Here is a 27,382-nt window from a genome sequence, read left to right on the forward strand (position 1 = left end):
TGGAAACGCCCTATGTGTCCCAGCAGTATGTCCTACCTGAGCTATATGCTCTAGCGGTTCCCCCTATGAGGACTGCATGGGTCTTTCTGTTGTGGTGGGCTGACTATGTGGGCAGTCTGGTATGCTTGGTTGGCCCCTGGGCCAGTTGGTTGCCTTGTGCAGAGGCTGCCAGCTGCTGGTTGGCTGGTCATGAGGTGGCTAACTGCATAACCACAGGGACCCCCGGGGCTTATACTTGCTCAGTGGTGCGGAGAGTCAGGGTCTGGAAGACTCCAGGGCTGTTGCCTGCCCACTGGTGGGTGAAGCCAGGTCCTTGGTTAGTGCTGGTCTACTGGTGGACAGAGCCAGGTCCTGGTTGCAGAGCCCAGGGTCCCAGAGCTTGTGTTGGATTGCTGGGGGTTGGGGGTGCGGGGCGCAGTTCCTGATACAGTTGAGTATGGGGTCTGGGGTGTCCTGAAGCTTGTGTTGGCCTGCTGGTGGGCAAGGCTGTGGCCCAGCTGGTCCCAGCACAGGGTCTGGCCTGCTAATGGGCAGGCTGGGTCCATAAGTTGCAGGACTAGTTTTCTTTCTTTTTTTTTTTTAATAATTTTTTAAAATTAATTAATTAATTTGGTTGTGCCAGGTCTTAGTTGAGGCTCACAGCCTCCTTTGTTGAGGCTCACCAGCTTCTTAGTTGTGGCAGGCGGACTTCCTTAGTTGCGGCTCACCAGCTCCTTAGTTGCAGCAGGAAGGCTTCCTTAGTTGTTGCATGGAAATTCTTAATTGCAGCGTACATGTGGGATCTAGTTCCCTGACCAGGGTTCGAACCCGGGCCCCCTGCATTGGGAGCGCAGAGTCTTAACCACTGCGCCACCAGGGAAGTCCCGGGACTAGTTTTCTTGAGTCTCATGTCTGTCCCCTGGTGGAAGAAGCTGGTCCAGAGGCTAGAGCAGGCTCTCTGAAGGGCAGGGCCAGGGCCCAGTGGATTCTGGGACTGGTGCATGCCTTCTGGTGGTGAAGCTGGGTCCTGGGCCCTCTGGTGAGCAGGTCCATGTCCCAAGGCTGTATCTGTGGGCTCAGGGGATCTTAAGGCAGCCTGTCTGCTGATGGGTGGGGCTGTGTCCCTGCCCAGTTAGTTGCTTGGCCTGATGTGTCCCAGCACTGGCACCTACAGGCTGTTGGGTTGGGGCCATGTCTTGGTGCTAATGAGCTAGAGGTAGGATTCCACAATGGCGCTTGCCAGCACCAGGGTCCACATGGTAGAAGGAGCTCCTAAAAATGGCTGCTGCCAGTGTCTGTGTTCCCATGGTGAACTCCAGTTGCCTCTTGCCTCTCCGGGAAGCTCTCTAAGATCAGCAAGTAGATCTGGCCTAGGCTTCTCTCAAATTACAGCTTCTGTCCTGGGTCTCAGTAGATTTTGTGTGTGCCCTTTAAGAATGAAATCTCTAGTTCCTGCAGCCCTCTGGGATTCCCAAAAGTAATCTCCAGTGGTCTTCAAAGCCAAATGTTCTGGGAGCTCATGTTCCCGGTGCAGGCCCCCCAGGCTGGGGAGCCTATGTGGGACTCAAGACTTTGGCAGAACCTTTACAAAGTAATTGTTCTCGTTTGTGGGTCACCCACTGGGGGGTATGGGACTTGACTATATTGCAAGTCTGCCCCTCCTAGCCATCTCGTTGTGGTTCGTTCTTTATGTCTTTAGTTGCAAAAGATCTTTTTTGGTAGGGTCCTGTCTCTTTCATCAGTGGTTGTTCTGCAGATGGTTGTGATTTTGGTGTGCCTATGAGAGGAGGTGAGCTCAGAGTCTTTCTACTCTGCCATCTTGGCCATCTCCCTTCCTTAAACCTTTTATATAAGTAAGGAGAAACCCCTTCCTAAGCACCTTGTAACAGGATACACAGCAGGATCTCACCATTATGCAAATCTGGCCTGCGCCTGGGGCCAAGGCACTGCTGCTCTGTGACTGAGTGGGGGAGGGGGTAATGAGGCCTCTACAAGAATTGGGGTTTGCTTTATAGGTGGCGTGAGCCAGATTCCTTATGGAGGAGCCTGGGATGAGAGGCCTTTGGCACCCAGGGCACCCCCCGCAATACAATATTAATGTAGTCACCATACGGTACATTACATCCCTATGACTTATTTTATAACTGGAAGTTTGTCTTCTGACCATCTTCACTCATTTGTTCTACTGAAGACCTTTTTTTTTTTTTTTTGGTAAATGAGAGGTATTTACTATACAGATACTTAAATAATTGATTTTCTTTCTTTTTTTTTTTGGCTGCACCGTGCAGCTTGCAGGATCTCAGTTGCCTGACCAGGGACTGAACCCTGGCCATCGCATTGAAAGCTCGGAATCCCAGCCATTAGGCCACCGTGGAACTCCCTAATTGAAATATTATTAATGCTTACAGTAAAGAAGTTCACAATCTCTGCAGTAATAAAACAGTATGTTTTAAAACAGTCCGAAGATCATTGAGAGAAATTTTTGTAACTTTCAGTCTGACCAATTAAAATTTCCAGATGATAACTAAGCATGAGATTTTAGGAGAAATTCCATCAAAAAGAAAGAGCATAGAGCATATGAAATGGTTATTCAAGGAGCCGAAGGAAAAAATGGACCCAGATAAAAATGAATTAGTCTGTGGTCAAACTGATGACAAATTCAGTATAATGAAATAGAGGACCAAGTTGTGAACATTATGTCTTAGAGGATATTCATGTGAAATATGAAGTTATGTAGGGAAATTTACATACTTAAAACATTTTGGTATGAAAATGGCCATATTGCACTGGATTGTGGAAAAGGAGAGCCCAAAAAGTTGTATTTGCAGATTTTTAAAAGACATCGGTTGAGTGTCAAAATTTTGAAAATACCGTATTTGGGAATAAGTTGTGTGGATTTGGGGATCTGTACAAGGTGAATTTTTCTGTTTTTAGTGATTTTATCAGTTGACCGTATCGGTAAACAACGAGTTTTCAGGGTGCATTCTCATACTTTCAAAGTGAGGAGTAAGTTTACGGTGAAGTCTTTCATTAAACTGAAGAAGGGATAGATAAATAGAAAGTTATTTAGAGAGGGAAAGTCATTAATCCATTTTGTTTATGGGAAGTTTGTGTATTGTAGATTTCCAAGGGAGCAAAGTGGATATTCCCTCAATTTCAGAACTATTTTTAATGTAGCTCTCTGTGTACTAACATTATAGAGCTGATTCAAAATATTAAGCGTTTGAAAATTAGACAAAACAATTCGTTTGACCTACAAATCTTTGATTATGGTACCAGCCAAGATCTCTAGTTTAGAGATATACCCGTGCAACAGTCAGCATTTCTGTTACAAGTCTGGCACCTATTTTTCTAAAGCAAAGGAATGAAGCATTGTGTAAAACTTTGTTTTTAAGTTATGTAAATGATTCTGGGCTACAGAACTACATATTGCTATCTAATAGTTATTAAAAGTAATTGGTATTTCAAGCAATCAGACCAACATAGTTCTATGATTTTGTCACTTCTGATGTTTTTATCCTCAGGGTATTAAACTCATAGCTTTTAGTCTAACATTCAGCAATAAAAAAGTTTTACTTTAATATTTTCTAGATGCCCAAGGTCCTAATGAAATGCAGTCTAAAAAAGCCTCAACCCTACCATGTTCTGACTCACATGAAGAAGTGTTGAACACTCCCTCATCTAGTTTTTTGTCCAAGAGTGGGACATCCTTTGTTGAAGACAGTGAGTAGTAATGCATTGAGTTCTTGAGACTATTGCTGTGAGTTGAAGACAATCGTTCTTGTGGCAGTTGCTATTAGCCTTTTTACTTTTGTTGCTCTACAATTAATGCGATTCATTTTGGTTTTACGTGACCGCATTTGTAAATGTTTGCTATTAATTATGAACTCGGATTTCTTCATAAGATGGTCTTTGGTCACATGTTTTGCATCCGCTATTTTATTTAAATCCTCTCCTCTCAAACAGAGACTTTAGGACAATAAGAGTCTGTTACGTTAGACTGATTAGATATCAGTTGGTGGTCTTCAAATTATAATAGCTTGAAAAATATTCTCATTTTGTATTGTCTCTGAGGTTTTCATATGGTTAGTATTATATAAAGTCATTGTTAATGGCTATTTTTATAACATGTGGATGAACCATAATTTATATAGCTATTCTTTAAGCCATTTAGGTTTTTAGTAATTTTTCATTGTTTTTAAATAACTTTAGGAAGCATTTTTATGATAATAACATTAAAATTGCATTCTTCCTGATTTAATTAGGTCCCTACTTGTTTACTGAGGATGAGTCCCTATTTTCATTGTTTTTTAGGTGTGGTTTTTTTTTCTTAATCAAGTTTAAAATACGTTTCTAAGTAGTGTATGTGAATATGTTTGTATAGGGTATGTGTATATATAAAATGATACAGGATATATATATAAAAAATGGTTTATTTCTTAGAGTTCATCTTAATGTCCACTTTGATTTGTCCAACTAGCAGAAATTCCTTCTGTGGATATGATCCCAAATGCTAGGAAGTTAGGGGAGCCTATCCGATCAGCTATTCCTTTACATCCACCTTACCATCCTTCAGAGCCTCGAGCTCCCTGCCCCATAGGAAAAGAATACTTGCGTTCAAGTCACTGCTCCCCTACCGTGAATTCTACTGGAGAAGGCACAGCATTTTCTGTGGTAAGTGGAAAAGCTTGCTTTCAACTGGTGAAAAGTCTATAGATTTAAAAAGGTTTCTGCTAGAATTGTAGTCAAGGATACTGCACTAATCAGAGCACTGTACTTCATAAAATTTACCTCTGCATATACCTGTATATTCTTACCCTAGGAAGATAGGGACAGGATGACTATGTAAAAGGGGAAATAGTAAGAGGCAACACATACTGAGTGTTTATTTTGTGCCAGGCACAGTTCTGCCTAATTTGCAGGTATTGAAAAAGTTTCTTCTTACAGCACAGCTCTCGAGTAGGTACTATTTATATTTCCCATGGGGAAGCTGAAATAGAGAGTTTAAGAATCTTGTCTGGGGTCACACAGCAATTGTAGAATTAGGATTAGAATTCAAGCATTCTAGTTTTAGTACCCATATTGTATGTCTCTAATTGAGTAATTGAAATGTTTTAACATATAGGAAAGTGTCAAAACTAATCTTTCATCCATATTCCTATTATCCAGCATGAACTACTGTTAACATTTTGGCCTATTAGCTTCCACTCTTTTCTTCTTTGAAAATAAAATCCTTTTTTACACAGTCATCCTTTTCCTATCTTTCTAGCAACAAGAACGCTCAGGTATAATGCCAAGGGTAAATTTATAAACAATGGTACACTCTCATAATTAAAAATTCATACAGTGCCGAAAAAGTAGTTAGCATTAGGTGACCATAATTCTAAACATTCTGTGCATCTATTTAGATAGGAGGGTGGATGGATAAAAAGAGAAAAAAGGGATCATAGGATAATGGTTACATTTGGGGAAGGCTTGCAGGGATGGTGGAAGGCCTTCTGAGTTGCTGGTAATATTCTTTTTCTCTACCTGGGTTGCAGTTGGGTGGGAATATTCTTTTTCAAATAATTATTGAGCAGGACACTAACTTCAATTTTAAACGTTTTTTTAAAATGTGATTATATTATAGTTATTTACTAAACAGTATTAAATTTAATTTTACTTTAATAGAAGAAAAAGATACTGAAGTGAAATTGAAGAGATTGTTAAACATCAAATGTTTCTTTACCACAAGAAATATTTTCTATAAGATTCCCTCTAAAGTTAAATAAATTGTTTAAAATGTTGAGCTTATATTCATATTTTGGAGGTTTTGTCTTGTTTCAGTTTTGGACAGTTTCTATTAACTTCTTGATATGAAAGATAATGACTTTAATACTTTCCACGTGCGATTTGATCATTTTTTCATTGTCCACATGTAACCATAACCCCTAAATTTTTATATTTGAGAACACCTCACTTGCATTTATATTTGAATGCAATCCTGAGCCATACTTTTTCTTTGAGTACAAGTTTATAGACATTGCTCCATCCTTTGGCATTGGGAATCAATGGAGTGTTTGACAAATGTGTGTCTTAAAAAAGCAAAACATGGAGAATGAAGGGATCTAGCTTTGTGTTACAGGTCCTCCCTTCCCATCACACCCAAAATGTTCTTCTTTTTGTGTCTTCCTTATATCTCTTTCAAATCAACTCTGTTTTTAATAGGAACCAGATAATAGAGTTTTCTTAACTTCCAAGTTGTCTAAAGATGGCAAACAGGAAATGTATCCAGTTCAGGTCCAAGACCCTAGGACAAGGAAGCTTCCCAAAGGAAAAAGGTAACATTACTGTAGGCTTCAGTATTTACAGTCTGTCTGCAAAGGGATTTGAAGAGCTAAGGATATACTCTCCAAATTTTGCTGTGAAGACCGGTATGAAATATTTGGTAAAACATGTATTACAGTAGTTTTGAACTAAGTAATGTACATACACTTGTCTACTTAAATGTGTCACAAGGTCACTTTTATTACAGGTATGAAAACAGAACTGCAGTCTCATCCTGGGATTCACCTTCCTTCCAGAGGGCAGAAAAGAGGTTAACAGAACAAGAATTACATGCAGTATCAGAGAAACTATCTCAGCGCCTCTCTGAACTAGATTGGGCAAGTCTTGTTTTTTAATCTGTATTGAGATTGCCATAGTTGGTGAGCATTTAAGTGATTTTACAATTGAAGGTGAGAGCTAAGCTAAGGCACTAGGAAGTTAGTTGCATCTTACTTACTGAAAATCTTCCGTAAGTCAAGCAGGTAGGACATAGGATGAGAAATTATATCCTAGCCTTTTATTATATAACCAAATTTGATATAGATTTATCCAAATTTTTATTGAATTCTATCTATTTATTTATTTGGCTGCGTCAGGTCTTAGTTGCGGCATGCGGGATGTTTTATTGAGGTGCACAGGCTCTTCATTGCGGCACGTGGTCTTCTCTAGTTGTGGTGTGTGGGCTCAGTAGTTGCAGCCCGTGGGCTCTCTAGTTGTGGCGTGCAGGCTCCAAAGTGCACAGGCCTCAGTAGTCGTGGTGCGTGGGCTATAGAGCACACAGGCTCAGTATTTGTGGTACGCAGGCTCTAGAGCGCATGGGCTCAGTAGTTGCTGTGTGCAGGCTTAGTTGTCCTGTGGCACGTGGGATCTTAGTTCCCCAACCAGGGATTGAACCCGCATCCCCTGTATTGGGAGGCGGATTCTTAACCACTGGACCACCCGGGAAGTCCCAAATTTTTATCGAATTCTGATTAAAACTAAATAATTTAATGTAACTGATTATATTAAACCGTATATCTTTAGATATATCTGTATTGTTTCCTTTTGTCATTAAAGATATATCTGTATTGTTTCCCTATATCTTTAGATATATCTGTATTGTTTCCCTTTGTCTAATTTGGTATAAAATTAGATGGATCTCTGATTTTCACAAAATACTGTAGTTTGGGGGTATCATTGAATAAATATATTAAATCCCTATGTGACTTACTCTTAAGTTTATTGAAACTGAATAGTCCATGGCATTGATGTATATATATCCTTTAGAAACTATGCAGAAGCATCTGAAAATTTGTGTCTAAACTTGGGCTTAATTATCTGAGAAAACTTTTAAAAGGTTATATCTGTCTAATCTTTCAAACTTGCATTCTGCTGAAGTCAATGAAAGATGTTAAAAAGAATTTTCTTGATAGATGTTAAAAAGTGCCCTGGGTGATCGAATTAAAGAAAAGACCAGCTTTGAAGAGGAGGATATTGGAAATGAAGAGGTGGAAAGTGGAAATGATGAGACACTGTCTCAGCATAGTGACAGCATTTTGGAGTATGGGCCGAAGAAGCAAAGGCCAGGTACCTATCTCAGGCCAGGTTAAGGATGTCCCCAGAAACCACTTAGCCACTCTGATCTAATGACTGGCTTTCTTTTTTAAATATTTCAGAAATATGTGAAAGCATCAAAAATAATGTCAAATACCTGTATCTCCATCTAGAAGTAGCAGATGTTAACAGTTATATTTGCTTTACACCTTTTGTGTTTAAGAAATAGAGTTAAAATCTTCTTTTGTCCCCACATTCTTTTTCTTTCCCTCAAAGAAATTACTCTCTCAAAGTTGGTATCTTTTCTTCATATCTCTGTTTTTTGTTTATTTTTAATTTTTTCCAGGTTTATTGAGATATAATTAACATACAGCATTGTATCATGTAAGGTGTACAACATAATGATTTGATATATGTGTATATTGCAGAATGATTACTACAGTAAGTTTAGTTAACATCTGTTACTTCACATTCAGTTTTTTTATGTGATAACTTTTTTTTAAAATTTATTTTTATTTATTTTTGGCTGTGTTGGGTCTTCGTTTCTGTGCAAGGGCTTTCTCTAGTTGCGATGAGTGGGGGCCACTCTTCATCGCGGTGCGTGGGCCTCTCACTGTCGTGGCCTCTCTTGTTGCGGAGCACAGGCTCCAGACGCGCAGGCTCAGTAGTTGTGGCTCACAGGCCCAGTTGCTCTGCGGCATGTGGGATCCTCCCAGACCAGGGCTCAAACCCGTGTCCCCTGCATTGGCAGGCAGACTCTCAACCAATGCACCACCAGGGAAGCCCTGATGATAACTTTTAAGATCTAATCTCTGAGCAACTTTCAAATATACAATACAGTATTAATTGTAGTCACCATACTGTACATTATATTCTGAGAACTTATAACTGTAAGTTCTACCTTTTGAACAACTTCACACATTTCACCCATCCTTCATACCCACTACTGGCAACCACCAGTCTGTTCTTCTCTGTATTTTATGCATTTGATTTTTTAAAATTCCACATAAAAGTAATATCATAGAGTATTTGTCTTTGTCTGACTCATTTCACTTAGCATAATGCCCTCAAGGACCATTCATGTTGTGCAAATGGCAGAATTTCCTTTTTTATGGCAGAATAATATTCCATTGTGTATATATCACATTTTCTTTATCCATCGACTGAACACTTCGTTGTTTGCATGTCTTCGCTGTTGTAAATAATGCTTCAGTGAACATGGAGATGCAGCTATCTTTTTGAGGTAGTGATTTCTTTTCACTTCTGGATATATACCCAGAAGTGGAATTACTGGGTCATATGGTAGTTTTATTTTTAATTCTACCAGGAACCTCCATGTTGCTTTCCATAATGGCTGCACCATTTACATTCCCACCAAGGATTCGCAAGGGTTACCTTTTCTCTACATCCTTTCCAACACTTGTTACTTCTTGCTTTTTTTGAGGATAGCCGTTCCCATAGGTATGAGTTGATATCTAATTGTGTTTTTGATTTGCATTTCCCTAATAATTAGTGATGTTGAGCACCTTTTCATGTACCTGTTGGCCTTTGTATGTCATCTTTGGAAAAATGTCTGTTCAGTTCCTCTGCCTGTTTTTTAATTGGATTTTTTTTCTTTCTGCTGTTGAGTTAATACTTTGAATATTAACCCCTTATCAGATACCTGATTTGCAAATATATTCTCCCATTTGGTAGATTGTCTTTTCATTTTGTTGGTGGTTTTCTTTGCTTTGCAGAAGTTTATTAGTTTTAATAGCCCCACCTCTTTATTTTTGCTTTTGTTGCCTTTACTTTTGGTGTCAAATGCAAAAAATCATTGCCAAGGCCAATGTCAGCCAGGTTAGTGCCTTTTTACTTACCTTTATTTCTTCTAGAAGTTTTATGGCTTCAGGTCTTATGCTCAAGTCTCTTAATTCATTTTGAGTTGATCTTTGTGTTTGGTGTAAGATAGGAGTCCAGTTTCATTATTTTGCATGTGGTGTCCAGTTTTCCCAACACCACTTATTAAAGAGGGTATCCTTTCCCCACTGTATATTCTTGGCTCCTTTATCATAAATTAATTGACCATATATTCATGGGTTCGTTTTTGGGCTCTCTATTGTGTTCCATTAAGCTCTGTGTCTGTTTTTTGCCAATATATTGTTTTGATTACTGTAGCTTTGTAATATAGTTTGAAATCAGGAAGTGTGATGGCCTCCAGCTTTGTTCTTTTTTCTCAGGATTGTTTTGGCTATTTGGGGTGTTTGTGGTTCCAAACAAATTATATGATTGTTTGTTCTATTTCTGTGAAAAATACCATTGGAATTTTCATAGGGTTTGCATTGAGTTTGTAGATCTCTTTGAGGAGTATGCATATTTTAACAGTATTAATTCTTCCAATCCATGAACACAGATCATCTTTCCATTTATTTGTGTCTTCTTTAATTTCTTTCATCAGTGTCTTATAATTTTTGGTGTACAGGTCTTTCACCTCCTTGGTTAAATTTATTCCTAGGTATATTATTCTCTTTAAAGCAGTTGTAAATGGGATTTTTCCTTAATTTCTCTCTTTTTATTTTTTTAAAGAGGAGAAAACAAAAGTTTAGTAACATATATATGGGAGAGACCTAGGAAAACTGAGTAACTCCAATTTCTCTGATAGTTTGTTATTAATGTATAGAATTGCAACTATTTTTGTACAGTTGACCCTTGAACAATGTAGATTTGAACTGTGCAGGCACTTATACATAGATTTTTTTCAATAAATACGTACTATACTACTATACTATCAACAGTGCCGGTTGAATCCATGGATGCAGAACTGTGGATACGGAGCACTATCTGTAAAGTTATACTCAGATTTTTGGCTGCGTGGAGTCAGTGCCCTAAGGAACAACTGTATATTGATTTTGTAACCTGCAGTTTTACTAACTTCGTTTATTCTAACAGTTTCGGTGGCTTCTTTAGGGTTTTTTATATATAATATGTCATCTGTAAAGTTATATTTCTTCATTTCTTATCTGGATGTCTTTTATTTCTTTTTCTTGCCTAATTGCTCTGTCTAGGACTTGTAGTACTATGTTGAATAAAAGCAGGCATCCTTGTCTTGTTCCTGATCTTAGAGGAACTACTTTCAGCTTTCACTGTTGAATATGTTAGGTATGGGCTTGTCATATATGGCATTTATTATGTTGAGGTACCCTCCTTCTATACCCAGTTTGTTGAAAGTTTTTAAAATGAATGGATGTTGAATTTTGTTAAATGCTTTTTCTTTATTTATTGAGATGATAATATGATTTTTATCTTTTGTTTGGTGTACACAGTGACGGATTTGTGAATGCTGAACCATCCTTGCACTTCTGGAATAAATCCCACTTGATCATGGTGCATGATACTTGTAGTGTACTGTTGAATTCATTTGCTAATATTTTGTTGAGGATTTTTGCATCTATGTTCATCAGGGATATTGGTCTATAATTTTTTGTGGCGTCCTGTCTGGTTTTGGTTTTAGGGTAATGTTGGCCTTGTAAAATGAGTTTGGAAGTGTTTCTTCTTCTGTGTTTTGGAAAGGTTTGAGAAGGATTGGTATTAATTCTTTAAATGTTTGGTAGAATTCACCAGTGAAGCCATCTGGTCCTTGACTTTTTTTTTTAATTTTTATTTTATATTGGAGGATAGTTGATTAACAGTGTTGCATTAGTTTCAGGTGTAAAGCAAAGTGATTCAGTTATACGTACATCCATTCTTTTTCAGATTCTTTTCCTATATAGGTTATTACAGAATATTGAGTAGAGTTCCCTGTGCTGTACAGTAGGTCCCTGTTGGTTATGTATCTTTTTTTTTTTTTTTCCCCAGTACGCAGGCCTCTCACTGCCATGGCCTCTCCCTTTGCGGAGCACAGGCTCCAGACGCACAGGCCCAGCGGTCATGGCTCACGGGCCCAGACGCTCCGTGGCATGTGGGATCCTCCCAGACCAGGGCACGAACCCATGTCCCCTGCATCGGCAGGTGGACTCTCAACCACTGCGCCACCAGGGAAGCCTGGTTATGTATCTTAAATAAAGCAATGTGTACATGTCAATCCCAAACTCCCAATCTATCCTTCCTCTCGACCCTTCCCCCTGGTAACCATAAATTTGTTCTCTAAATCTGTGACTCTGTTTCTGTTTTGTAAATAAGTTCATTTGTATCTTTTTTTTTCAGATTTCACATATAAGCGACATCATATGCTATTTGTCTTTCTCTGTCTGACTGACTTCACTTGCATGATAATCTCCAGATCCGTCCATGTTGCTGCAAATGGCATTATTTCATTCTTTCTAACGGCTGAGTAATACTCCCTTGTATATATGTACCACATCTTTATCCATTCATCTGTTGATGGACATTTAGGTTGCTTCCATGTCTTGGCTATTGTAAATAGTACTGCAGTGAACATTGTAGTGCATGTATCCTTTCAAACTCTTGTTTTTCTCCAGATATATTCCCAGGAGTGGGATTGCTGGATCATATGGTTTTTAGTTTCTTAAGGAACATCCATACTGTTCTCCATAGTGGTTGTACCAATTTACTTCCCCACCAACAGTGTAGGAGAGTTCCCTTTTCTCCACACCCTCTCCAGTACTTACTGTTGGTAGACTTTGATGATGGCCTGGTGTGTGGTGATATTTCATTGTAGTTTTGATTTGCATTTCTCTAATAATTAGCGATGTTGAGCATCTTTTCATGTGTCTCTTGGCCATGTGTATGTCTTCTTTGGAGAAATGTCTGTTTAGATCTTCTGCCCATTTTTTGATTGGGTTGTTCTTTTTTTGTTTTTGTTTTTTTTGACACTGAGCCGCACGAGCTGCTTGTAAATTTTGGAGATTAATCCCTTGTCAGTCACATTGTTTGCAAATATTTTCTCACATTCTGTGGGTTGTGCTTTCGTTTTGTGTATGGTTTCCTTTGCTGTGCAAAGCTTTTGAGTTTAATTAGGTCCCATTCATTTATATTTTTTATTTCCATTACTCTAGGAGACGGATTGAAAAAGATATTGCTGTGATTTATGTCAGAGTGTTTTGCCTGTGTTTTCTTATAAGAGTTCTATATTGATAGTATCTGGTCCATTTAGGTCTTTATTTTGAGTTTATTTTTGTTTATGGTGTTAGAGAATGTTCTAATTTCATTTTTTTTTTTACATGTAGCTGTCCAGTTTTCCCAGCACCATTTATTGAAGAGACTGTCTTTCCTCCACTGTATAGTGTTGCCTCCTTTGTTGTAGATTAATTAACCACAGGTGCATGGGTTTGTTTCTGGGCTTTCTGTCATGTTCCATTGAGCTATATGTCTGTTTTTGTGCCAGTACCATACTGTTGTGATGACTGTAGCTTTGTATCAATAGTATAGTCTGAAGTCAGGAAGCCTGATTCCTCCAGCTCCATTTTTCTTTCTCAAGATTGCTTTGGCTATCCAGGGTCTTTTGTGTCTCCATACAGATTTTAAGATTTTTTTTGTTCTAGTTCTGTGAAAAATGCCATTGTCAATTTGGTAGGGATTGCATTGAATCTGTAGATTGCCTTGGCTAGTACAGTCATTTTGACAATATTCGTTCTTCCAATCCAAGAACATGGTATATTTTTCCATCTGTTTGTGTCATCTTTGGTTTCCTTCATCAGCATCTTATGGTTTTCCGAGTTACAGGTCTTTTGCCTCCTTAGGTAGATTTATTCCTAGGTATTTTATTCTTTTTGATGCAATGGTAAATGGAGATTGTTTCCTTAATTTCTCTTTCTGATCTTCTTAGTGTACAGAAATGCAACAGATTTCTATGTATTAATTTTGTATCCTGCGATTTTACCAAGTTCATTGATGAGCTCTAGTAGTTTTTTGGTAACATCTTTAGGATTTCTATGTACAGTATCATGTCATCTGCAAACAGTGACAGTTTTACTTCTTTTCCAATTTGGATTCCTTTTATTTCTTCTCTGATTGCTGTGGCTAGGACTTCCAAAACTATGTTGAGTATAAGTGGTGAGAGCGGACATCCTTGTCTTGTTCCTGATCTTAGAGGAAATGCTTTCAGCTTTTCATTGTTGAGTATGATGTTAGCTGTAGATTTGTCATATATGGCCTTTATTATGTTGAGGTATGTTCCCTCTCTGCCCACTTTCTGGAGAGTTTTTTTTATCATAAATGGCTGTTGAATTTTGTCAGAAGCTTTTTCTGCATCTATTGAAATGATCATAGGATTTTTATTCTTCAATATGTTGATGTGGTGTATCACACTGACTGATTTGCAGTTATTGAAAAATCCTTGCATCCCTGAGATAAAATTCCACTTGATCGTGTTGTATGATCCTTTTAATGTATTGTTGGATTCAGATTGCTAGTATTTTGTTGAGGAGTTTTGCGTCTATGTTCATCAGTGATATTGGCCTGTAATTTTCTTTTTTTTGTGGTATCTTTGTCTGGTTTTGGTATCAGGGTGATCGTGGCCTAATAGAATGAGTTTGGGAGTGTTCTTTCCTCTGCAATTTTTTTGGAATAGTTTGAGAAGGATAGGTGTTAACTCTTCTCTAAATGTTTGATAGAATTTACCTGTGAAGCCATCTGGTCCTTGACTTTTGTTTGCTGGGAGTTTTTAAATCACAGTTTCAATTTCAGTACTTGTGATTGGTCTGTTCATATTTTCTATTTCTTCCTGGTTTAGTCTTGGGAGATTTTACCTTTCTAAGAATTTGTCCATTTCTTTCAGGTTGTCCATTTTATTGGCATCTAGTTTGTAGCAGTCTCTTATAAGATCCGTTGTATTTCTGTGGTGTCTGTTGTAAGTTCTCCTTTTTCATTTCTCATTTTACTTATTTGGGCCCCCTTCCTGTTTTTCTTGATGAGTCTGGCTAAAGCTTTTATCAATTTTGTTTATCTTTTCAAAGAACCAGATTTTAGTTTCATTGATCTTCTCTATTGTTTTCTTTGTTTCTATTTCATTTATTTCTGCTCTGATCTTTATGATTTCTTTCTTTCTACTGAATTTCGGTTTTGTTTGTTCTTCTTTCTCTAGTTGCTTTAAGTGTAAGTTTAGGTGTTTATTTCTGATTTTTCTTGTTTCCTAAGGTAAGATTGTATCACTATAAACTTCCCTCTTAGAACTGTTTTGCTTCATCCCATAGATTTTGCTTTCATTTTCATTTGTCTCTAGGTATTTTTTGATTTCCTCTTTGACTTCAGTGATTCATTGGTTGTTTAGTAGCATATTGTTTGGCCTCCACGTGTTTGTGTTTTTTACAGTTTTTTTCTTATAGTTGATTTCTAATCTCAGCATTGTGGTTGGAATAGATGCTTGATATGGTTTCAGTTTTCTTAAATTTACCAAGGCTTGCATTGTGATCCAACATGCGATCAATCCTGGAGAATGTTCTATGTGCACTTGAGAAGAATGTATACTCTGTTGATTTTGAATGGAATGCTCTATAAATATCAAGTCTGTTTGGTTTAATGTGTCATTTAAGGCCTGTGTTTCCTTATTTATTTTCTATCTGGATAATCCATCTATTGATGAAAGAGGGGTGTTAAAGTCCCCTACTATTATCGTGTTACTGTTGATTTCTCTTTTTATGGCTGTATTTATTTACCTTATATATTAAGGTGCTCCTATGTTAGGTGCATATATATTTACAGTTGTTATATCTTTTTCTTGGATTGATCCCTTGACCATTATGTAGTGTCCTTTGTCTCTTACAGCAGTCTTTATTTTAAAGTCTATTTTATCTGAAATGGGTATTGCTACTCCAGCTTTCTTTTGATTTCCATTTGCATGGAAAACCTTTTTCCATCCACTCACTTTCATTCAGTATGTGTCCGTAGATCTGAAGTGGGTCTCTTGTAGACAGCATATATATGGGTCTTGTTTTTGTATCCATTCAGCCAGTCTGTGTCTTTTGGTTGGAGCACTTAATCCATTTATGTTTAAGGTAATTATTAATATGTATTTTTTTATTGCCCTTTTGTTAATTGTTTGGGATTTCCTTTTGTAGGTCTGTTTTCTTCCCTTTCTCTTTTGTTCTTTTCTCTTGTGATTTGATGCCTAACTTTAGTGTTGTCTTTGGATTCCTTTTTCTTTTTTGTGTGTGTATTTTTGTAGATTTTCAGTTTGTGGTTACCATGAGGTTTTGATATAGCAGTCTATATACAAACAAGATTGTTTTAAGTTGCTGGTTTTTAAATTTCAAATGCAATTCCAATATCCTGCATTTTTGCTCTCCTCTTCTCACAGTTGCTGGTTTTGATATGATATTTGCATGCAGATGATTTCCTGCCTTTACTGTATGTTTGCCTAATGGTGAGCTTTTCCATTTGTATTCTTCTTGTTTCTAGTTGTGCCATTTTCTTTTCTGCCTGGAGAAGTTCTTTAGCATTTGTTGCAAAGCTGGTCTGGTGGTCCTGAATTTTCTTAGCTTTTGCTTGTCTGTAAAGCTTTGATTTCTCCTTTGAATCTGAATGAGAGCCTTACTGGGTAAAGTATTCTTGGTTGTAGGTTCTTCCCTTTGATTACTTTATTTATTTATTTTAATACATCTTTATTGGAGTATAATCGCTTTACAATACCATGTTAGTTTCTGTTGCACAACAAAGCGAATCAGCCATATGCATATACATGTCCCCATATCCCCTCCCTCTTGAGCCTCCCTCCCATCCTCCCTATGCCACCCCTCTAGGTCATTGCTAAGCACCGAGCCGATCTCCCTGTGCTATGCTGCTGCTTCCTACCAGCCAACTATTTTACATTCAGTAGTGTATATACTCAATGCTACTATCACTTCGTCCCAGCTTCACCCTCCCACCCCATGTCATCAGGTCCATTCTCTATGTCTACCTCTTTATTCCTGCCCTGCAACTAGGTTCATCGGTAACTTTTTTTTAAGATTCCATATACATGTGTTAGCATATGGTATTTGTTTTTCTCCTTCCGACTTACTTCACTCTGTATGACGGACTCTGGGTCCATCCACCTCACTACAAATAACTCAGTTTTGTTTCTTTTTATGGCTGAGTAATATTCCATTGTATATATGTGCCACATCTTCTTTCTCCATTCATCTGTTGATGGACATTTAGGTTGGTTCCATGTCCTGGCTACTGTAAATAGTGCTGCAGTGAACATTGTGGTGCATGTCTCTTTTTGAATTATGGTTTTCTCAGGGTATATGCCCAGTAGTGGGATTGCTGGGTCATATGGTAGTTCTAGTTTTAGTTTTTTAAGGAACCTCCATACTGTTTTCCATAATCGTTGTATCAATTTACATTCCCACCAACAGTGTAGGAGGGTTCCCTTTTCACCACACACTTTCCAGCATTTGTTGTTTCTAACTTTTTTGATAATGGCCATTCTGACCAGCATGAGGTGATACCTCATTGTAGTTTTGATTTGCATTTCTCTAATAATTAGTAATGTTGAGCATCTTTTCATATGCTTCTTGGCCATCTGTATGTCTTCCTTGGTGAAGTGTCTATTTAGGTCTAATGCCCATTTTTTAACTCAATTGTTTGTGTTTTTGATATTGAGTTCCATGAGCTCTTTGTATATTTTGGAGATTAATCCTTTGTTGTTTCATTTGCAAATATTTTCTCACATTCTGAGGGTTGTCTTTTTGTCTTGTTTACGGTTTCCCTGATGTTAAAAAGCTTTTAAGTTTAATTAAGTCCCATTTTTTATTTTTGTTTTTATTTCCATTACTCTAGGAGGTGGGTCAAAAAAGATTTTGCTGTGGTTTATGTCAAAGAGTGTTTTTCCTTTGTTTTCCTCTAAAAGTTTTATAGTGTCTGGTCTTACATATTTAAGTCTTTAATCCATTCGGAGTTTATTTCTGTGTATGCTGTTAGGTAGTGTTCTAATTCCATTCTTTTACATGTAGCTGTCCAGTTTTCCCAGCACCACTTATTGAAGAGGTTGTCTTTTCTCCATTGTCCATTCTTGCCTCCTTTGTCGTAATTTAGGTGCCCATATGTGTGTGAGTTTATCTCTGGGCATTCTTTCCTGTACCATTGATCTATATTTCTGTTTTTGTGCCATTACCATACTGTCTTGATTACTGTAGCTTTGTGGTATAGTTTGAAGTCGGGGAGCCTAATTCCTCCATCTCCATTTTTCTTTGTCAACATTGCTTGGTCTTTTGTGTTTCCATACAAATTGTAAGATTTTTTTGTTCTAATTCTGTGAAGAATGCCATTGATAGTTTGATAGGGATTGCATTGAATCTATAGATTGCTTTGGGCACTATAGTCGTTTTCACAATATTGATTCTTCCAATCCAAGAACATGATATATTTCTCCATCTGTTTATGTCATCTTTGGTTTGTTTCATCAGTGTTTTATAGTTTTCTGAGTACAAGTCTTTCGCCTCCTTAGGCAGGTTTATTCTTAGGTATTTTATTCTTTTTGTTGCAATGGTGAATGGGATTTTGTCCTTAATTTCTCTTTCTGGTTTTTCACTGTTGGTGTATAGTAATGCCAGAGATTTCTGTGCATTAATTTTGTATCCTGCAACCTTACCAAATTCACTGATTAGTTCTAGTAGTTTTCTGGTGGCATCTTTAGGATTTTCTACATATAGTATAATGTCATCGGCAAATAGTGACAGTTTTACTTCTTTTCCAATTTGGATTCCTTTTATTTCGTTTTCTTTTCTGATTAATGTGGCTGGGACTTCCAAAACTATGTTGAATAAGAGTGGTGAGAGTGGGCATCCTTGTCTTGTTCCTGATCCTAGTGGAAATGCTTTCAGTTTTTCACCATTGAGTGTGATGCTTGCTGTGGGTTTGTCATATATGACTTTTATTATGTAGGTTCCCTCTATGCCCATTTTCTGGAGAGTTTTTATTGTAAATGGGTGTTGAATTTTGTCAAAAGCTTTTCCTGCATCTACTGAGATGATCATATGGTTTTTATTCTTTAATTTGTTCATGTGATGTATCACATTGATTGATTTTGCATATATTGAAGAATCCTTGCATCCCTGGGATAAATCCCATTTGATCATGTTGTATGATCCTTTTTTTTTTTTTTTTTTTTTGTTCTTTTGCAGTACGCGGGCCTCTCACTATTGTGGCCTCTCCCATTGCAGAACACAGGCTCCGGACGCGCAGGCTCAGCAGCCATGGCTGACGGGCCCAGCTGCTCCGTGGCATGTGGGATCCTCCCAGACCGGGGCACGAACCCGTGTCCCCTGCATTGGCAGGCAGACTCCCAACCACTGCACCAGCAGGGAAGCCCTGTATGATCCTTTTAATGTGCTGTTGGATTCTGTTTACTAGTATTTTGTTCAGGATTTTTGTGTCTATGTTCATCAGTGATATTGGTCTGTAATTACCTTTTTTTTGTGGTATCTTTTTCTGGTTTTGGTATCAGGGTGATGGAGACTTTGTAGAATGAATTTGGGAGTGTTCCTCCCTCTGCAATATTTTGGAAGAGTTTGAGAAGGATCGGTATAAGCTCCTTTCTAAATGTTTGATAGAATTCTCCTGTGAAGCCATCTGGTCCTGGACTTCTGTTTGTTGGAAGATTTTTAATTAAGGTTTCAGTTTCATTACTTGTGATAGGTCTGTTGATATTTTCTAATTCTTCCTGGTTCAGTCCTGGAAAATTGAACCTTTCCAAGAATTTGTCCATTTCTTCATGGTTGTCCATTTTATTGGCATATAGTTGTTTGTAGTAGTCTCTTACAATCCTTTGTATTTCTGCAGTGTCAGTTGTGATTTCTTCTTTTTCATTTCTAATTTTATTGATTTGCATCCTCTCCCTTTTTTTCTTGATGAGTCTGGCTAAGGCTTTATCAATTTTGTTTATCTTCTCAAAGAACCAGCTTTTCGTTTTATTGATCTTTGCTATTGTTTTCTTTGTTTCTATTTCATTTATTTCTGTTCTGATTTTTATGATTTCTTTCCCTCTACTGGCTTTCGGTTTTCTTTGTTCTTCTTTCTCTAGTTGTTTTAAGTGTAGGGTTAGATTATTTGAGGTTTTTCTTGTTTCTTGAGGTGAGATTGAATAGCTGTAAACTTCCCTCTTAGAACTGCTTTTGCTGCGTCCCATAGGTTTTGGGTCGCCGTGTTTTCGTTGTCATTTGTTTCTGTGTATTTTTAAGTTTCTTCTTTGATTTCCTCAGTGATCTCTTGGTTATTTAATAGTGCACTGTTTAGCCTCCATGTATTTGGGGTGTTTTACAATTTTTTTTCCTGTAATTGATTTCCAGTTTCATAGCGTTGTGGTCAGAAAAGATGCTTGATACGATTTCAATTTTCTTAAATTTTCCGAGGCTTGATTTGTGACCCAAGATGTGATCTATCCTGGAGAATGTTCTATATGCACTTGAGAAGAAAGTATATTCTTCCACTTCTGGGTGGAATGTTCTGTAAATATCAGATCTGTCTGGTCTATTGTGTCATTTAAAGCTTGTGTTTACTTATTTTCTGTTTGGATGATCTGTCCATTGGTGTAAGTGGGGTGTTAAAGTCCCATACTATTATTGTGTTACTGTCGATTTCTCCTTTCATGGTTGTTAGCCTTTGCCTTATGTATTGAGGTGCTCCTATGTTGGGTGCCTAAACATTTATAATTGTTATATCTTCTTGGATTGATCATTTGATCATTATGTAGTGTCCCTCTTTATCTCTTGTAACAGTCTTTATTTTAAAGGCTATTTTATTTGATACAAGTATTGCTACTCTAGCTTTCTTTTGATTTCCATTTGCATGGAATATCTTTTTCCATCCCTTCACTTTCAATCTGTATGTGTCCCTAGCTCTGAAGTGGCTCTCTTGTAGACAGTATATATATACGGGTCATGTTTTTGTATCCATTTAGCCAGTCTGTGTCTTTTGGTTGGGGCATTTAATCCATTTACATTTAAGGTTATTATCAATATGTATATTCGTATTATCATTTTCTTAATTGCTTTTGGTTTGTTTTTGTGGGTCTTCTGTTGTGTTTCCTGCTTAGAGAAGTTTCTTTAGCATTTGTTCTAAAGCTGGTTTGGTGGTGCTGAATTCTCTTAGTTTTTGTTTGTCTGAAAAGCCTTTGGCTTCTCCATTGAATCTGAATGAGATCCTTGTTGGGTAGAGTAATCTTGGTTGTAGGTTTTTCTCTTTCATAACTTTAAGTATATTCTGCCACTCCCTTTTGGCCTGTAGAGTTTCCACTGAAAAATCAGCTGATAACCTTATGGGGATTCCTTTGTATGTTATTTTTGTTTTTCCCTTGCTTTTAATATTTTTTCTTTGAATGTAATTTTTGTTAGTTTGATTAATATGTGTCTTGATGTGTTTTTCCTACGGTTTATCCTGTATGGGACTCTCTGTGCTTCCTGGACTTGGGTGACTATTTCCTTTCCCATGTTAGGGAAGTTTTCCACTATAATCTCTTCAAATATTTTCTCAGACCCTTTCTTTTTCTCTTCTTCTGGGACTCCTATAATTCGAATGTTGGTGTGTTTAATGTTGTCCCAGAGGTCTCTGAGATTGTCAGTTTTTTTCATTCTTTTTTTCTTTTTTTTAATACATTTATTTATTTATGGCTGTGTTGGGTCTTCGTTGCTGTGTGCAGGCTTTCTCTAGTTGCGGTGAGCAGGGGCTACTCTTCATCGTGGTGTGAGGGCTTCTCATTGTTGTGGCTTCTCTTGTTGTGGAGCATGGGCTCTAGGTGCACAGGCTTCAGTAGTTGTGGCTTGTGGGCTCTAGAGCTCAGGCTCAGCAGTTGTGGCACACAAGCTTAGTTGCTCCTCGGCATGGGGGATCTTCCCGGGCCAGGGCTCGAACCTGTGTCCCTTGCATTGGCAGGCAGATTCTTGACCACTGCACCACCAGGGAAGCCCTCATTCTTTTTTCTTTATTCTGCTCCTCGGCAGTTATTTCCACCATTTTGTCTTCCCGCTCACTTACTCATTTTTCTTCCTCTGTTATTCTGTTATTGATTCCTTCTAGTGTATTTTTCATTTCAGTTATTGTGTCGTTCATCTCTGTTTGTTCTTTAGTTCTTCTAGATCTTTGTTAAACATTTCTTCTATTTTCTCAATCCGTGCTTCCTTTCTGTTTCCAAGATTCTGGATCATCTTCACTGTCATTGCTCTGAATTCTTTTTCAGGTAGATTGTCTGTTTCCTCTACATTTATTTGGTTTTGTAGGTTTTTACCTTGTTCCTTCATCTGTGACATTTTTTTGCTGTTTCTTTTTTTGTTTTTTAATGAGTGGGATTGTGTTCCTGTTTTACTGGTTGTTTGGCCTGAGGCTTCCAACATTGGAGTTTGTAGGCTGTTGGGCAGAGCTGGGTCTTGGTGCTGATGAGATGAGGAACTCTGTGAGACCTCACTTCCAATAAATATTACCTGGGGTCTGAGGTTCTCTGTTAGTCCAGTGGTTCGGACTTGGAGCTCCGACTGCAGAGCTCACGAATTAAGATCCTGCAAGCCGCGTGGGGCAGCAAAAAATAAAAAATAGAACAATAACAATGTAAAAAATAAAATTAGACTAGGAAACTAATAGATACGTTAAAAAGAGTGTAAAAATAAAAATGTAGATGAATCAACAACTGGGAAGTACATCAGTACCACAATCGTAAAAAAGAGGAGGGAAAAGAAAAATAAAAAGGGCGGGGTGGGGGAGCCCTTGGCTGTGGAGAGGGAGGCCTAAGCAAGGGAGATTTGTGTGGTGGGCGGGGCCAATGCTCAGGACCCACAGGGCTGGAAAAGGCCCTGGGGGCTGTGGGGGGTGGGGCTTAGGGTCAAGGAACAGAAGGGGCCCAGGTGTGCCTCCCACCCCTGGTCTCAGAGGGCAGGGGACCTCACCTGGGAGCCCAGCAGGCTTCCTGGGCTCAAGTGGGCAGGGCAAATGCCCTCCTCTCCTCTTCTGCTCCTCTGGTCTGGGGCCTGGGAGGGCCCCTCCCCCCTTCCTCTCCTGATCTCCTGGGCCTCCCTCCTATGCCCCAGGACCAATGTGGCTGGAGGTGGGGTAAGGGGGGGCCTTGGAGGGCAGGGGACTGGCCTGGGAGCTCAATAGGCTCCCTCTGCCCTAGTGGGCAGGGCAGTTGCCCTCTGCTCCACTCCTGCTCCTTCTGGAGGCCCCCTCCAACCTGCCTCTCCTGATTTCCCCGGCCTCCTTCCTATGCCCCCAAGGACCCACATGGCCTGGAGGAGGGGGCTTTGGATCACAGGGGACCAGCCTGGGAGCTTAGCAGGCTCCCTGGGCCCCAGTTGGCAGGGCAATAGCCCTCTGCTCCTTTCCCACTCCTCCTGGATGGCCCCTCCCGCCTGCCACTCCTGATCTCCCCAGCCTCCCTCCTATGCCTCCAGGACCCACGCAGCCTGGATGGGGCTTTGGAGCAGGGAGAACTGGCTTGGCAGCTCAGCAAGCTCCCTGGCCCGAGTGGGCCAGGCAATCACCCGCTGCTCCTTTCCCGCTCTTCCCAGAGAGTCCCTCCCACCTGCCTCTCCTGATCTCCCCGGCCTCAGGGGCGCCAATCTTGGCCTCCAGTTCTCCTCTCCCCTCGGTTCCCATACGTCCTACTGGTTCACTCTGGGGTTCCTCCCGTCTCCTTGGGGGTCAGAGTCTCTCACCAGCAGCCGGCAGGCACCCTAGTTGTGGGGAAATGCGAATTCCATGTCTTCCCACACCACCATCTTGACTCCTTCCCCATCACTTTAAATATATCATGCCACTCCCTTATGGCCTGCAGAGATTCTGCTGAGAGATCAGCTGATAACCTTATGGGAGTTCCCTTTTATGTTACTTGTTGCTTTTAGTATTTTTTCTTTGTCTTTAATTTTTGTCAGTTTGATTACTGTGTGTCTCATCGTGTTCCTCCTTGGGTTTATCCTGCCTGGGACTCTCTGTGCTTCCTGGACTTGGGTGACTGTTTCCTTTCCTGTGTTAGGGAAGTTTTCATCTGTTATCTCTTACAGTATTTTCTCAGGTCCTTTCCCTCTCTCTCCTCCTTCTGGGACTCCTATAATGTGAATGTTGGTGCATTTAATGCCCCAGATGTCTCTTAGACTGTCCTCATCTCTTTTCATTCTTTTTTCTTTATTCTGTTCCTTGGCAGTGATTTCCACCATTCTGTCCTCCAGCTCACTTATTCGTTCTTCTGCCTCAGTTATTCTGCAATTGATTCTTTCTAGTGTATTTTTCATTTCAGTTATTGTATTTATCTCTGTTCTTTAGTTCTAGGTCTTTTTTGTTTGTTTTTTGTTTGGTTTTGTTTTGCGGTACGCGAGCCGCTCACTGCTGTGGCCTCTCCCGTTGCGGAGTACAACGGCCACAGCTCACGGGCCCAGCTGCTCCGCGGCATGTGGGATCCTCCCGGACCAGGGCACAAACCCATGTCCCCTGTATCGGCAGGCGGACTCTCAACCACTGCGCCACCAGGGAAGCCCCTGTTCTAGGTCTTTGTTAAACATTTTTTGTATCTTCTCGATCTGTGTTTCCATCTTTTTCTGAGATTTTAGATCATCTTTACTATCATTACTCTGAATTCTTTTTTGCATAGATTGCCTATCTCCACTTCACATAGTTGTTCTTCTTGGGTTTTATCTTGTTCCTTCATCTGGGACATATTCTTCTGCTGTCTCATTTTGTTTAACTTTTCTGTGATTGAGGTTTCCATTCTGCAGGCTGCAGGGTAGAGGCTTTTCTTGCTTCTGCTGTCTGCCCCCTGGGGGATGAGGCTGTCTTAAGAGGCTTGTGCAGGCTTCCTGGTGGGAGGGACTGGTTCCTGCCCACTGGTGGGTAGAGCTGTGTCTTGTCCCTCTGGTGGGCTGGGCTGTATCAAGGGGTGTGTTAACTGGGCAGCTGTGTGCTCAGGAAGACTAAGCAGCCTGCCTGCTGGTGGGTGGGGCTGTGTTCCTGCCCTGTGGGCCGTTTGGCCTGAGACATCCCAGCACACAGCCAGCTCACAGGCTGTCGGGTAGGGCCAGGTCCTGGTAAGAAAACGGCAGCCTCCAGGAGGGCTCATGCTGATGAGTACTTCCCAGAAGTACCGCCACCTGTGTCTTTGTCCCTGAAGTGAACCACAGCCACCCCCTGCCTCCACAGGAGACCCTCCAATACTAGCAGATAGGTCTGGCCCAGTCTCTTATGAGATCACTGCTTTTTTCCTTGGGTCCTGGTGCACGCAAGACCTTGTGTGCACCCTCCAAGGGTGGAGTTTCTGTTTTCCCCAGTTCTGTGGGATTCCTGTGATCAAACCCCACTGGCCTTCAAAGCCAGATTCTCTGAGAGCTCCTCCTCCTGTTGCCAAACCCCCAGGCTTGGGAGCCTGTCATGGGATTCAGAACTTTCACTCCTGTGGGAGAACATCCGTTATCTCATGTAGATATAAAAAAAAAAAAATATTTCACTTGTGATGAGAACTCTTAGTATCTACTCTCTTAACTTTCAAATACACCATCACAGCAGGGTTAACTATAGTCATCATGCTGTGCATTACATCCCTAGTACTTACTTTACAACTGGAAGTTTGTACCTTTTGACCAGTTCCCCCACCCTTTACCCCCTGCCTCTAGTAACCACAAATCTGATCTCTTTTTATGAGTTTGGCTTTTTTTTTTTTTTTTTAAGATTTCCACATTTAAGTGAGTTTGGTTTCTTTTTTTTTTTTTTCAGTTACACATACAGGTGATTTCATACAGTATTTGTCTTTCTTTCTGACTTATTTTACTTAGCAAAATGGAATCAAGGTCCATCCATGTTGTCACAAATGGTAGAATTTCCTTCCTTCTTATGACTGAATAACATTTCATTGTATGTATATACCACATCATCTTTATCCATTCATCTGTCAGTGGACACTTACTATTGTTCCATGTCTAGGTTATTGTAAATAATGCTGCTTTGAACATGGGGAAACAGATACCTCTTCAACATAGTGTTTTTGTTTCCCTTGTATATATTCCCAGAGATTAAATTGATGGATCATATGGTAATTCTATTTTCAATTATTTGAGGACCTTCCATACTGTTTTCCATAATGGCTGTACCAATTTATAATCCCACCAGCAGTGCACAGTGGTTTCCTTTACTCCACATCCTTGCCAACACTTGCTACTTCTTTTTGATGATAGCCATTCTAACAGGCGTGAGATGACATCTCATTGTAGTTTTAATTTACATTTCCCTAATGATTAGTGCTGTTGAGCACCTTGTCATGTACCTGTTGGCCATTTGTATATCTTCTTTGGAAAAATGTCTCTTCAGGTCTTTTATCCATTTTTAAATTGAATTATTTGGTTTTTTGCCATTGAGTTGTAAGCATTCTTTATATATTTTGTATAGTAACCCCTTATCAGAGATCTGATTTGCAATTTTTTTTTCCATTCTGTAGGTGGTTTTTTTCATTTCTTTGATCGTTTCTTTTGTGGTACAGAATTTTACTTTGATATAGTTCCACCTGTTTATTTTGGTGCTTGACTTTAGGTGTCATATCTTTGTTTTTTAATGTAGGCATTTATTGTTATGAACTTCCTCTTACAACTGTTTTTGCTGCATCCCATAAGTTTTGGTACATTGTATTTCCACTTTCATTTTTCTTAAGATTTTAAAAATTACTCTTGATTTCTTTGACCCACTGGTTGGCTAATATGATATTGCTTAATCTCCATGTATTTGTGAATTTCCCATTTTCTTCTTGTAATTGATTTCTAGTTTCATACTATCATGGTCAGAAAAGATGCTTGATACGATTTCAGTCATTTAGAATTTTCAAAGACTTGTTTTGTGGCCTAACATATGATCTATCCCAGAGAATGTTTCATGTGCGTTGGAGAAGAATGTGTATTCTGCTTTGGCATAAGAGTTTTTTGTAAATGTCTGTTAAGTTATCTGGACTAACATGTAATTTAAATTCAGTATTTCCGTATTGATCTGTCTGGGTGATCTATCCACTGCTGAAAGTGGGGAATCTAAGTCCCCTACTATTTCTGTACTATTATTTCTCCCTTTGGGTCTGTTAATATTTGCTTTATATATTTAGATACTCCAATGTTAGGTGCAAAAAACTTACATAAAATTATATTCTCTTTATGAATTGACCCTTTTATTATTGTATAATGATCTTATTTGTCTCTCATTATAGTTTTTGTCTTAAAGTCTATTTTGTCTGTTAGAAGTATAGCTACTACACCAGCTTTCTTTAGGTTTCCATTTGTATGGAATATCTTTTCCCACCCCTTCACTGTTAGTCTGTGTGTGTTCTTAAAGATGGAGTCTCTTGTAGGCAGCATAGTTGGGTCTTTTTAAATTTTTAATCCATTCAGCTACTCAGTGTGTTTTGATTGGAGAATTTAGTCCATTTACATTTCAAGTAATTATTTACTGATTGATATGGTCTAAATGTCATTTTGTTAATTGTTTTCTGGCTGCTTTGTAATTCCATTGTTCCTTTCTTCTTTTCTTGCTGTCTTCCTTTGTGACTTGAGGATCTTCCCTAATAGTAGCTTAGATTTTTCTCTTTGTTTTGTGTATCTAAGTTTCTGCTTTGTGGTTACCATAAGGCTTATATAAAACATATTTATAACAGCATATTTTAAGGTGAAAAGTTGAAACACATATTAAAGTTCTACATTTT

At 39.0% G+C, this 27,382-nt stretch overlaps 1 protein-coding gene across 6 annotated transcripts in view; it reads left to right on the forward strand.

Moving 5' to 3' along the window:
* Positions 1-27,382, forward strand: part of CEP95 (centrosomal protein 95) — a 59,460-nt gene that overhangs the window by 19,870 nt on the left and 12,208 nt on the right. For 4 of the 6 annotated variants that reach the window (XM_032616017.1, XM_032616014.1, XM_032616019.1 and 1 more), the window contains 5 exons: positions 3,571-3,702; positions 4,460-4,653; positions 6,187-6,299; positions 6,494-6,623; positions 7,698-7,851. In XM_032616017.1, coding sequence (XP_032471908.1) covers positions 3,571-3,702; positions 4,460-4,653; positions 6,187-6,299; positions 6,494-6,623; positions 7,698-7,851 — 723 coding nt within the window. The remainder of the gene's footprint in view (positions 1-3,570; positions 3,703-4,459; positions 4,654-6,186; positions 6,300-6,493; positions 6,624-7,697; positions 7,852-27,382) is intronic. The other 2 variants (XM_032616015.1, XM_032616016.1) reach the window with 2 other exon arrangements.

Source organism: Phocoena sinus, chromosome 20 (genome assembly GCF_008692025.1).
Source record: "Phocoena sinus isolate mPhoSin1 chromosome 20, mPhoSin1.pri, whole genome shotgun sequence".
Taxonomy (NCBI): Eukaryota; Metazoa; Chordata; class Mammalia; order Artiodactyla; family Phocoenidae; genus Phocoena; species Phocoena sinus.